Genomic DNA, 12,970 nt, shown 5'->3' with positions numbered 1-12,970 from the left:
ATATACAACTGGACATATCTGGGCCTGCCCACCTAGTGAAGGAGATGACTATATTTTCCATTGCCATCCTCCTGACCAGAAGATACCCAAGCCCAAGCGACTGCAAGAGTGGTATAAAAAGATGCTGGACAAATCTGTGTCGGAGCGCATTGTCCATGACTACAAGGTTGGTTAAATGTAAACTAGATGCAGTCTGATTTCATGAGCAGTCTGTTTTGGTTCTCTTCCCACCGCTTGTCCTGCAGTGTGGGATTATTCAAAGAAATTTGTAAGGCATTAACTTGTGTTTTAGAACTGGATTGAGTATTTAGCAGTCTGGGGTTAAAATACGTAAATCCTATCTAAATCACACATCTTTTGAAGCCATTTCAGTAAAAGAGGTATGAGGTAATGTCACACCTTCCTTTGCTCCCAAAGAAATAGAAAATCAAAGCTACAGGCCATGGGAATACTAAAGAACAGCCAATATGGAGTTAATCTTTTGGGGATATCTTAGCGATTTTAAAAAAGAAAACCCTAACATACATGGTTGGGCTGCTGATGCAGTTAGGACCTCAAGTCTACAGGTTTATGTTGACTTGAGATCAAGGGCTGTAGGAAGTGGTGTGATATTGCTGTTTTATCTAATAAATGGGCTTGCAGTGAGTGGCTAGCAGTCTACTAATGGGTTTTTTTTCCGGTGGGGACTAAATATCTGAATCATCGACCCAAACTATCCGTAATTGAAGCACCACTAAATGTGTCTCTTAGCTTTTTTGGATGCTGTCTTCGGTGCTTTTTTTGCTGCCTCTGAGAAGAGGGTGCCCTGGTTCACTTGCATAGTTATGATAGCTGTAACCAAGTTTGTATGTTTTTTTTTTTTTTTATAGGATATTTTTAAGCAGGCAACAGAAGATCGTCTAACAAGTGCAAAAGAGCTGCCTTACTTTGAAGGGGACTTCTGGCCCAACGTGCTGGAGGAGAGCATTAAGGAACTAGAACAAGAGGAGGAAGAACGGAAGAGAGAAGAGAACACTAGCAATGAGAGCACAGATGTAAGGAGACTCTTTTTTTACCTAATTCTTCATGATATTTCTCCATCTTTTCTTATATCTTCATTTAGTTTCCCTAGGTCCCTGGTGCAGAATTAAATGTTAAGGTTTAAAGCTTCCATTTGGGGGTGGAAATCATTTTCTTTAGGTTTATCTAAAATGCATGTTTATTTTGAGACTCAGCTCTCCCACTTTCCCAGATGCTGCCCATTTCCCCCTGTTTCCCTACCTGTAAGTTGAATTCTTGCTATCATTCTACTTAATTGGGAGCCAGAAAATCATTGTGTGGGAGCCTTGGAAACCATTATCAGCCAGCTTATCTTCAGATTCAGATGGACACATTGTGTCACTGGACTTTAACCTTGGTTTGTCTTAATTGGTATGAGAATGCTGAGTAATGCAGAATGAGCATAACAGTGAGTCCATTACTGACATTTTTCATAGATTTCAAGGCCAGACAGGATGACTCTGGTCATCTAGTCTGACTTCCTATATAACCCAGGCCATAGAACTTTCCTAAAATAATTCCCAGAGCAAATCTTTTAGAAAAAATCCGATCTTGATTTTAAAAATTGTCAGTGATGGAGAATCCACCACGGTCCTTGGTAAATTGTTCCAATGGTTAATTACTCTGACTGTTAAAAAAATTTACACCTTGTTTCAAGTCTGAATTTGTCTGGCTTCTACTTCCAGTCATTGGATCATGTTACACCTTCCACTCCCGAGAGTGAAGATCCCATTATTAAATATTTGTTCCCCATGTAAATACTATAGGCTGTAATCAAGTCACCCCTTAACCTTTTCTTTGTTAAGCTAAATAGATTGAGCTCCTTGAGTCTATCACTATATAAGGCATGTTTTCTAATTCTTTAATCATTCTCGTGGCTCTTCTCTGAACCCTCTCCAATTTATCAAGATTCTTCTTGAATTGTGGACACCAGAACTGGACACAGTATTCCAGCAGCAGTCGCACCCAGTGCCAAATACAGAGGTAAAATAACCTCTCTACTCTACTCAAGATTCCCCTGTTTATGCATCCCAGGCTTGCATTTGCTCTTTTGGCCGCAGTGTTGCACTGGGAGCTCATGTTCATTATCCACCATGACCCTCAAATCTTTTTCAGTCATTGCTTCACAGGATAGAGTCCCCAATCCTTTAAATATTACCTACATTCTTTGTTCCTAGATGTATACATTTAGCCGTATTAAAATGCATATTGTTTGCTTGTGCCCAGTTTATCAAGTGATCCAGATCGCTCTGAATCATTGACCTGTTCCCAGTTTTTGTCATCTACAAATTTTATCCGTGACAATTTCATGTTTTCTTCCAGGTCATTGATAAAAATGTTAAATAGCATAGGGCCAATAACAATCCCTGCAGAACCCCACCGGAAATGCACCTGCTAGATGATGATTTCCTGTTTAGTTATATTTGGAGACATATCATTTAGTCAGTTTTTAATCCATTTAATGTGTGCCATGTTAATTTGTCATTGTAGTTTTTCAATCAAAATGTCATGTTACCAAGTCAAATGCTTTGCAAAAGTATAAGTATATTACGTCAACACTGTCTTTATCAACCAGACTTGTAATCCCATAAAAAATACCAAGTTTGACAAGATCGGTTTTCCATAAACCCATGTTGAATTGCATTTATTATATTGCCTTCCTTTAATTCCTTATTGAGTCCCGTATCAGCCACTCCATTATCTTGTCTGGGATTGATGTCAGCCTAACAGGCCTGTGATTACCCGGATCATCCTGTTTACCCTTCTTAAAAATTGGAACAGCATTAGCTTTCTTCCAGTCTTCTAGAACTTCCCCAGTGCTCCAAGCCTTATTGAAGAACGTCATTAATAGTCTATCGAGCTCCTCAGCCAGCTCTTTTAAAACTCTTTGGATGCAAGTTATCTGGACCTGCTGATTTTAAAATGTCTCACTTCAGTAGCTCCTGTTTAACATCCTCCAGAGATACTATTGGAATGGAAAGAGTGTTACCACTATATGTTTTTTCCTCAAATACAGAACAAATATTTATTGAACACTTCTGACATTTCTGCATTATTATTGATGATTCTACCATTTCCATCTAATAATGGACCAATATCATTGTCCGGATTCTTTGTCCCTAAAACATTTTTACAACTCCTTATTGTCCTTAACTCTGCTGGCCATAGATTTCTCCATGTGACCCTTGGCTTCCCTTATCAATTTTCTACAATTCCTAACTTCTGATATATATTCATTTCTATCTCCTTTCCCCTTCTTTCATTTGTTATATATTATTTTTTATACCTGCCTTCATTTCCCCTCTCAGGTCGTTTTTTATGCAGTACAGCCTTGTTCCTTGATTGTGGAATTGTGGCTTTCTATGCATCTAGTAACCCTAGTTTCTTAAATGATTCCGAACTATCATTCACATTTTTCAGATTAAATTCTTTCTCCCAGCTGAGTTGGCTCATAATTGTGTTCAACTTTGTGAAATCCGGACCAAGTGTATACATATTACTGGTCTGGCCTTTATTCTGCTTGCATATTATAAATGGGATCAAGTCATGATCACTAAGCTACCATTATTTTTTAGTTCTGTGATCACTTCCTTTTTTTCTGTTAAGATGAGGTCTAATAAATAATTCCCCCATGTTGGCTTGCAACACTTTTGAGTTTGGAAATTGCCATCTATAATGTTTAGAAATTCCAAGGATATTTTTAGTACTGGCAGCATATGTCACTCAAGACCTCCAGCATATGTCACTCAAATTGAAGTCCCCCATGATCACACAAGTTTTTTTTCCGCCTACAGATCATAGAGAAGTACATAAGGAGGCAGTCATCCTGTTCCCTAGTGTGATTTGGTGATCTGTAGAAGACACCAGCTGATACCCCACTTGTGCTTTATCTGTTAGGATATTGACGTATGAGCATTCAGGGTCACTTTTGTCCGAGTTATGAGTGACTCGGAAACAGGTAATGCCATTTTCAACATAGGGTGCCCCTCCCTCTCCCCTTTTGCTCACTCAGTCCTTCCTGAATAGATTATAACCATTCATTTAACATTCCAGTCATGTGAATTTCTGCGGTTATATAGTCTTTCAATCTCTAACAAAGCTGGTCTAAAAGTTGAGAGTCAAAGATCATTTGGGGGAGGTGATCAGGGTTTTAGCTTGACCAGCTAATATCCATCCAGGATATTCAAGGATTCTGGATCCTTGTTTTGGGTTGGGGTTTTTTTTTTTGTTGGTTTCTTTTTTTAAAGAAATGACTCTGCATCAATTTTATACATTTTATTTAAGCTATTAAAATAAAGAAAGCATATCACTGAAACTAAGTTGCAGTTAGCCATACTAAATGAAACCTAAGGATAAAGCAAAAAGATCAATCAAGGCTAAATCAGCAAGTTAGTAGATTTGAATTAAATGATCAAATTAGTCAGATCATCAGATTAATTCAACAAATAATTAGTCCTTATAAATTCAAAGAAGGGAACTAAGGAGGTGGCTGTCAGTTCAGTTACAAACACCAACTAAGAATTTTACCAAGGTTAGTCAGTCTGAACTTGGAGCTGGTTAAATATTTGATACTGAAAACAAACTGTATAATTTCTAAACCACAACCAAACAAAAGCTTCCTCTTTAGATTTCAGTTCTCATGTGGTAGCTAACCCCCCCCCCCCCCCCCCCCCCCCCCCAAAAAAAAAGCAACTAAATACAGGTCTCTACAGAATACTTTGATAAGCAGAAGTCTGACAACCCTGACTTAGCAGTTTACATATCCTAGTTTACAGCTGACCGTTTTAAGTTGCTTAGGATTCAGAAGACAGAAGTTGCTTTAATGAGTATTTTTGAGACTTTGTTGTAGGGTTACTTAAGCCTGTGGAACTTACTTTCTGGCAGCTTCCCAGGGTGGACTTTACTGATGCTTATATTCTCAACCACATTTTTACACCCTAAAATTAAAGAATGAAAGGCTGGGATGTCGCCCAGCTAATAAAAGTAAAAGACAAATAGAAAAAGGGAAAAGATACTTAAGATAATAGAGGGCTTACGTAGTATTCTAGACTCTTTAGAAATAGGAACGGGAACTTCAGTCGAGCCAGACAGCGATGTTGCTGACAGTGCTGCTTGCTAGCAGGCTTTTTCATGTGCAGGTAGACTGGCCAAAGCCTGGCATAGCCTATTTGTTGATGATGTGACTTCCTCCCCCAGAGGTGATCAGTCTTGGGATTCTAGAACTTTAGTCTTTCCTCAGTGGCTTGCTGATCCAAAAGGCAAAACTTCTCAGTCTTACCCTTAATTCTTATGGTATTCCTATGCCGCCTTGCAGCATCTTCCTCCAAGGCCTTTGGACAAAGCGGATGAGAGTCTTACCTTGAAGCCATGAAGCTTGATCTGATTGTGTTTGAGTTAGGAAATCTTTTTGGCTAGCATTGGGGAGTGGAGGGGGAGAGAGTCTTGCTAAAACCAGCAATTTTTTTTAAAGTATTCAGTATTTGCATTCAGGGAGTATTTTGAGACCACCAAAAATATCAAATACACTTCTAAGGAAGCTGACATGACCTTGTCCAGGTGAAAGGGTCTTGAAATGGCATTATGCCAGCAGTTTATGGAAAGTTCAGCACAAAATAAGTGTGATCATTTTAGGATCAGATGTCACCATTCTTCTTGCAAACAAGACAATTTAGTAATCTTTATTTAGGAATTGGGGATTATATCAAATAGTTTCTTTTTGGAAATTTTCATCTTGACAAAGTTACTTTAAAGTTTATCAAAATAAAGCCCACTGAAGAAATAAACTTTAAGGTCTGTATTCCCATACCCAATTTATCTCACAAAGTACATAAAAAGCATCTACAGAAGGGACTACTACTTTTGTCTGTATCAATTGAAATTGTTACCCCTTCCAGCTACCATTATTCTCACATACACATGTTAATCAAGATCAAAGTGGGAGTAAAACCCATTTCTTGGACATAAAGGCACAACTTGGTATAAACCTCCGTTGGAGGCAATCTAGAGAGATGAGTTAAGCTGGAATAAATGGTTAGGGAGGCTGTGTTGATGGGAAGATAATAGAAATGAGAGATACTTATAAAGTCACATGGACTGTCTACTCCTTCCCCAGGTCTCTGGACAGTGCACTTTCATTCCTTATGTGTTCTTCAGTGACTTCTCCAGGTTTAAATGGATCAAGGTTGTCTGTTACATCCCATGGAGATGATTCCACAATCTGAGAGCTCACCATTAGAGAACCTTTTTCTGATTGCCAGTCTTTGATGAATTTTATCCCTTTTCTCTGTTTTACCCCTTCAGTCCAACCTAAACAAATATCTCTTTTGGGTGTTTACACTCTTCAAATACCTTTTAGATGGTTATATTGCCACTCTGGCATCTTTGGAATGACTGATCAAATTAATTCAGACTTCCAGGACAGTTGGTAAGAACATTTTCCTAGCTTCATAGTAAATTATTGTGAAAGCTTTTCTTATAGTTCTCCAATGACTGGAGGTGCTAGCCTAATAAAGTGCTTTAAATTTTGATATACTGATTTACTGTCTTTTTAAATAATTGTAAGAGGCACCTAAACGCCTCTTATTATTCTACAAATTCAAAGTTATTGGCTTCTCTGGCAGGTGAGTAAGGGAGACAGCAAAAATGCCAAAAAGAAGAATAATAAGAAGACAAGTAAAAACAAGAGCAGCTTGAGTCGTGGCAATAAGAAGAAGCCTGGCATGCCCAATGTCTCCAACGATCTCTCCCAGAAGTTGTATGCCACTATGGAGAAGCACAAAGAGGTAAAAGCCATTGGATTGAGAAGTATCTACTCTATTTGAGCAGCCAAGTGTCCCCTCTTCTTATGTTCTATGTTCTAACATTTAATATAGAATTTAGCAAGAGCGTACGTATTTGTAGATGGAATCCCCATCTAGACTCTTTCCTGTCAGGGCTATGGGAATAAATACAGATCACAGCTGTGCTGTGTAGAGAACTTTCATAAGTAAAAGTCTTTGCTGTGCCAGATTGGACCATTGGTCCATTTAGTTCAGTGGTCAGTATTTGCATCAGAGGAAAGTGGAGGGGAGGGATTCATAGTGCACTTGGTGAATTATGTAATGTTGTATGTGCAGAAGTGGAAATTCCTTCATGACCCATGCAAGTAGTCAGCTTGATGTGAAGCCACCCCACCCATCACAGCATGCTAACATCAGTAGCCATGGAATGTCCTATACTGTGTAGTTAAGGTTTGTCAATGGCTGATTTTAACTTCTGCTTTACTTTTCAGGTCTTCTTTGTTATCCGTCTCATCGCTGGCCCTGCAGCGAACTCCCTGCCTCCCATTGTTGAGCCTGACCCACTCATTCCATGTGACTTGATGGATGGGCGTGATGCCTTCCTCACCCTTGCTAGAGACAAACACCTGGAGTTCTCCTCACTACGAAGAGCTCAGTGGTCAACCATGTGCATGCTGGTGGAACTGCATACCCAGAGCCAGGACCGCTTTGTTTACACCTGCAATGAATGCAAGCATCATGTAGAGACTAGATGGCACTGCACTGTCTGTGAGGTATGCCTGATAAGATGTTTTTTCCCCACTAGCTCTGGGCACCAAGGTTAAGGAGACTCTTGACCTGAAGTCACTTCTAAACCTACATTCATAGCAATGTCTGTCCAGTCTACATTGTGGCAGTTTGGAATGGGAGGTGTTAAGTATGCTAGCCTGAGTGAAAAGTAGCTGTGCTGCTCTGTGCCCCCAAAGGTCACAATCACCTTAACCATGCCTGTTTCATTTAAATCTTCACTCCTCCACCAGTAAATTAACTGTGCCCTAAATTCAGTTCTGAGAAACTGCAAATAAAATTTAACATTCTGCCTCCCACATACACCTAAGTAAACAAATTCTGGGTTCTCCAGTTAGTGAATTTTGGGAGTTTTTTATTTTCTTCACGAATTTTAGGAATACCAGGTCCCCTACCGTTTGGCAGGACTTCTGCCTTCCTCAGAATTTCAAAGCCGCCCAGCCTCCTATCTGTTCTCCATGTGGCCCCTCTGCTCTGTGCTCCCCTTCCGCACTGGGAAAAGCAATCTGCTCCTCCCTCTCCCCTTCTTAAAGAAGTGTCACTATAGTGTCCCACTCCTCTTTCGAAGAAGAGCAAGCAGATGAGTGGCTACTCTGTTCCCTGAGGTCCTCCTTCCCTCCAGAGGAAGGAGCCAGTGGTCCCCTGACCCCACTTGGTCAGGTGAAATTTCTACTGGCTCAGGGCAAACAGGTTTTCCAAGCCCTGGCTAATCGGTCTGTATAAATGTCAGATACTATTTTGTGCCCACACTTTTCACTGTTAGTTGTTTGGACTTCTGCCAATACCTGGGCCCAGAGGACATTATAAATTACCTGAAAGGAAAATATAAAATTATTAGTGATACTTTTCAGATGATCCAAAGACTGGGAGAGTGGTAAATAATGGCCAGCACAGGTCACTGGTCATAGGGGACTGTATCTTGGGAAGCAGTCACTCTGAAAAAGACTTGGGCGTCGCGATGGATAATCACTTGAACATCAGCTCCCAGTGTAACGCTGTGGTCAAAAGAGCTAGTGTGATCCTTGGATGTATAAATGGGAATATCAGGTAGAGGGAGTTTTATTCTCTCTTTGGCACTGGTGGGACTGCTGGAATATTGTATTCAGTTCTACTATCCACAATTCAAGAAGGATAGTGATATATTGGAGAGGGTTCAGAGAGGAGCCACAAGAATGAATAAAAGATTGGAAAACGTGCTTACAAGCAGCTCAGTCTATTGAGCTTAACAAAGAGATGTTTAAGGGGTGACTTGATCAGTCTAGAGCTACCTACGTGGAGAACAGAAATGTGATGAGGGCCCTTCAATCTAGCAAGCAAAGATATGACGAAATCCAATGCCTGAAAGTTGAAGCTAGAGAAATCTGCACTAGAAATAAGATGCCAATTTAAATGACAGTAATTAGCCATTGGAACAATTTTGCACAGGTTGTGATAGATTCTCCATCACTGCAAACTTTGAAATCAAGACTGGATGTTTTCCTAAAAGCAGTGGTCTAGTTGAATAGACATTAATCCAGGGAAGTCCTATGGCCTGTGTTACACAAGAGGTCAGACTAGATGATCACAATGGTCCCTTCTGGCTTTATAATCAACAAAAAGGCCAATTTTTCCCCCTCCTCCCAACCACAATCCATATCCCTCGTTAGTGACATGACCCCATTTGTATATTTATTGTGCCAGGTTATGTAGACAGCTGTTTAATTTTCAAAATGTTTTGTCTCTTTGCAGGATTACGACCTGTGCATCACCTGTTATAACACTAAAAACCATGATCACAAGATGGAGAAATTGGGCCTTGGCCTAGACGATGAGAGCAACAACCAGCAGACTGCAACCACCCAGAGCCCTGGTGACTCTCGCCGCCTGAGCATCCAGCGCTGTATCCAGTCCCTTGTCCATGCCTGCCAGTGTCGTAACGCCAACTGTTCACTGCCGTCCTGTCAGAAGATGAAGCGAGTTGTCCAACATACCAAAGGCTGCAAGCGCAAGACCAACGGAGGGTGCCCTATTTGCAAACAACTCATTGCTCTTTGCTGCTACCATGCAAAGCACTGCCAGGAGAACAAGTGCCCGGTGCCCTTTTGCCTCAATATTAAACACAAGCTTCGCCAACAGCAACTTCAGCACCGTCTGCAGCAGGCCCAGATGCTCCGAAGGAGGATGGCGAGCATGCAGAGGACCGGTGTGGTAGGTCAGCAGCAAGGATTGCCTTCACCAACCCCAGCCACACCAACAACTCCAACAGGCCAGCAGCCCCCAACACCACAGACCCCACAACCCCAGCCACCACCCCAGCCTGCCTCGCAACCCCAACCTGCACCTCCCAATACTATGCCGCCCTACACCATGCCGAGAACTCAGCCCCCTGGTGCTGTGTCCCAGGGCAAAGCAGGTGGCCAGATAACTCCTCCAACTCCACCTCAGACTGCTCAGCCACCAGTCCAGGGTCCTCCTCCAGCTGCAGTAGAAATGGCCATGCAGATCCAGCGGGCAGCAGAGACTCAGCGTCAGATGGCACAAGTTCAGATTTTCCAAAGGCCAATTCAGCACCAGATGCCCCAACTGAATCCGATGCCACCAATGGGGATGAACCCTCCCCAGATGGCTAGAGGGCCTGGCGGTCACATAGATCAAGGGATGGGGCCAGCGGGAATCCAGCAGCAGCCACCATGGGCCCAGAGTGGGTTACCCCAACCACAGCAGCTCCAGCCAGGAATGCAGAGACCATCCATGATGTCAGTAGCCCAGCCAGGGCAGCCTATGAACATGGCGCCTCAGCCAGGAATGGGTCAGGTTCCTGGTGCGCCTCAGCCAAAACCAGCATCTCTGCCCCAGGCAGCCTTACAAAACTTACTGCGGACTCTCAGGTCTCCCAGCTCCCCCATGCAGCAGCAGCAGGTGCTTAACATCCTCCACTCCAACCCTCAGCTACTGGCTGCTTTCATCAAGCAGAGGGCTGCCAAGTACGCCGTGTCTCAGAATCCACAAGGTATGCCAGGGCAGCCTGGAATGCCACAGGGTCAGCCAGGGCTTCAACCGCAGCCAGCCATGCAAGGGCAGCAAGGAGGGGTGCACCCAAATCCAGCCATGCAAAATATGAACCCCATGCAAGCCGGGGTCCAAAGGCCCAGCATGCCCCAACAGACGCAGCAGCAGCAGCAGCCTCAGCAGGCCATGGGTGGGATGAATCCTCAGGCACAGCCGATGAACATGAATCACTCTGGGATGTCTCCGCAATTCCGGGATCTTTTAATGAGACGGCAGCAGATGATGGAGCAGCAGCGCCATCAGCAGCAGCAGCAAGGAGCCGGTCCGGGATTGGTGCCCGGGATGGCCAACCATAATCAGTTTCAGCAGCCCCAGGGTGTCGGTTACGCTCAGCAGCAACAGCAGCAGCAACAGCAAAGGATGCAGCATCATATGCAACAGATGCAGCAAGGAACTATGGGACAAATGAGCCAGCTTCCACAGGCAATGAGTGCAGAGACAGGAGCCAGTTTGCAGCAGGCTTTCCAGCAGAGGCTACTTCAGCAACAAATGGGATCCCCAGCTCAGCCCAACCCTATGAGCCCCCAACAGCACATGCTCCCCAGTCAGGCCCAGTCCCCACACTTACAGGGCCAGCAGATCCCTTCATCGCTCACCAATCAAGTGCGTTCTCCACAGCCTGTACCCTCACCACGACCCCAGTCCCAGCCCCCCCATTCCAGCCCTTCCCCTCGGATGCAACCTCAACCTTCTCCACACCATGTCTCTCCGCAGACCAGCTCCCCACATCCAGGACTGGTAGCTGCCCAGGCTAACCCCATGGATCAGGGGCACTTTGCCAGCCCGGACCAGAGTGCAATGCTTTCTCAGCTTGCTGGCAATCCAGGCATGGCAGGCCTCCATGGTACAAGCGCCACGGAACTGGGGCTCAGCTCCGATAACTCAGACTTGAATTCAAACCTTTCACAGAGTACACTAGACATACACTAGACACATTGTAGCATTTTGGGAGCAAAAAAAAAAACTTATTTTCTCAAGACTTTTTGTACTGAAGACAAATTTTTTTGAATCTTTCTTAGCTAAAACAACATTTTTCCCTGGAACACATCCGAACTCTGCAGCAGTAATTTGTGGTTTTAAAAACAAGAAACCAACAAAATGAACCTGAGGGACAATAGAATACAAAGAATATATTTTTGTTATGGCTGGAATCATAACCAGTCCTTTTTCTTGTTTTTCCTCGCATGCGTGCGTTGGGAGGTGGAGGGGAAAAGGGTGGTCTTTTGGCCGCTGACCAAATTGGCCCCCTTCTCATGCCTCCAATAGGTTTTATTTTTTTTTAAATTAATGAAAATATGTAATATTGATAGTTATTATTTACTGAGGCAGATGGTTAACATTTTCCCTATTCTGGTTTTTCCTCACATCATTGCAAAAAACCCACAGGAGAACATTTCCTAAAACCGGAGGACAAAAGGGGTTAATGTTGCTTTAAAAATACATTACATATATATAAATATATATTAAAAATAAATACCAGTTTTTTCCTCTTTGGTTGGAAAGATGTCAATTCTTTGAAAAAATGTAAAAATATTAAATAACCCATCCCCTCCTGAAGTCTACTTTTGTCCTCCAAGAATTTTCTATACAAGAGTCTGAGCTTAAAAAAACTTCAAGTATTAAAATAATTTGTACATGTAGAGAAGACAACATTTTTGCAAATACACAGGGGCAGCTGCCAAATGGATGTAGTATATATATTGTGGTTTCTGTTTTCTTGAAAGAATTTTTTTTTGTTATTTTTACATCTAACAAAGGAAAAAAATAAAAAAGAGGGTAAGAAACAATTCCGAGAGGATGATTTTAACCTGAGAAAAATCCCTGGGGTTTCTTCTTTATGCTTGCTTTCTCTCTCTCCCCTTTCCCCACCCTCTTCCACTTTCTGTAAAACTTGAAAATAGAAAGCAAAAAACCCTCAAATGTTGTAAATCATGCAATTAAAGTTGATTACTTATAAATATGAACTTTCGATCACTGTATAGACTGTTAAAATTGATTTCTTATTACCTATTGTTAAATAAACTGTGTGAGACAGACAGCCTGCTTTTTACTGCTTCCCTTCTCCTCTCTCTCACCTATGGTGCTTGTTTTTAAAATGGTGAGGACAGCGGAGTATATGCTGCTTAAACTTTTGGTGGTCAGAAGTTGGAGAATTATTCACTGTATTTGGTTTTTGCCATTGCTTTTAAAAAAAAAAAAAAAACTTACAATCTGGAGTTGTTTATAATTAGCATTAGAAATGCACATTTTGGTAAGACTCTGTAATTGCATCTGCTCACTCTAATTTACCAAAAAACAAGGCCTGGTCCCCCCGCCTT

At 42.2% G+C, this 12,970-nt stretch overlaps 1 protein-coding gene across 4 annotated transcripts in view; it reads left to right on the top strand.

Annotated features, from left to right (window-relative positions):
• EP300 (E1A binding protein p300) overlaps positions 1–12,690 on the top strand; it is a 120,877-nt gene extending 108,187 nt beyond the window's left edge. For 3 of the 4 annotated variants that reach the window (XM_034775748.1, XM_034775741.1, XM_034775770.1), the window contains 5 exons: positions 1–166; positions 870–1,034; positions 6,660–6,821; positions 7,310–7,591; positions 9,333–12,690. In XM_034775748.1, coding sequence (XP_034631639.1) covers positions 1–166; positions 870–1,034; positions 6,660–6,821; positions 7,310–7,591; positions 9,333–11,582 — 3,025 coding nt within the window. In that variant the 3' untranslated portion in view covers positions 11,583–12,690. The remainder of the gene's footprint in view (positions 167–869; positions 1,035–6,659; positions 6,822–7,309; positions 7,592–9,332) is intronic. The other variant, XM_034775759.1, reaches the window with a different exon arrangement.
• Positions 12,691–12,970: the final 280 nt, after the last annotated feature.

The sequence above is a fragment of the Trachemys scripta genome, chromosome 1 (genome assembly GCF_013100865.1).
Source record: "Trachemys scripta elegans isolate TJP31775 chromosome 1, CAS_Tse_1.0, whole genome shotgun sequence".
NCBI classification, from domain to species: domain Eukaryota; kingdom Metazoa; phylum Chordata; order Testudines; family Emydidae; genus Trachemys; species Trachemys scripta.
The sequence above is the reverse complement of the archived record's forward strand: the minus strand, read 5'-3'. Positions and strand labels throughout refer to the sequence as shown.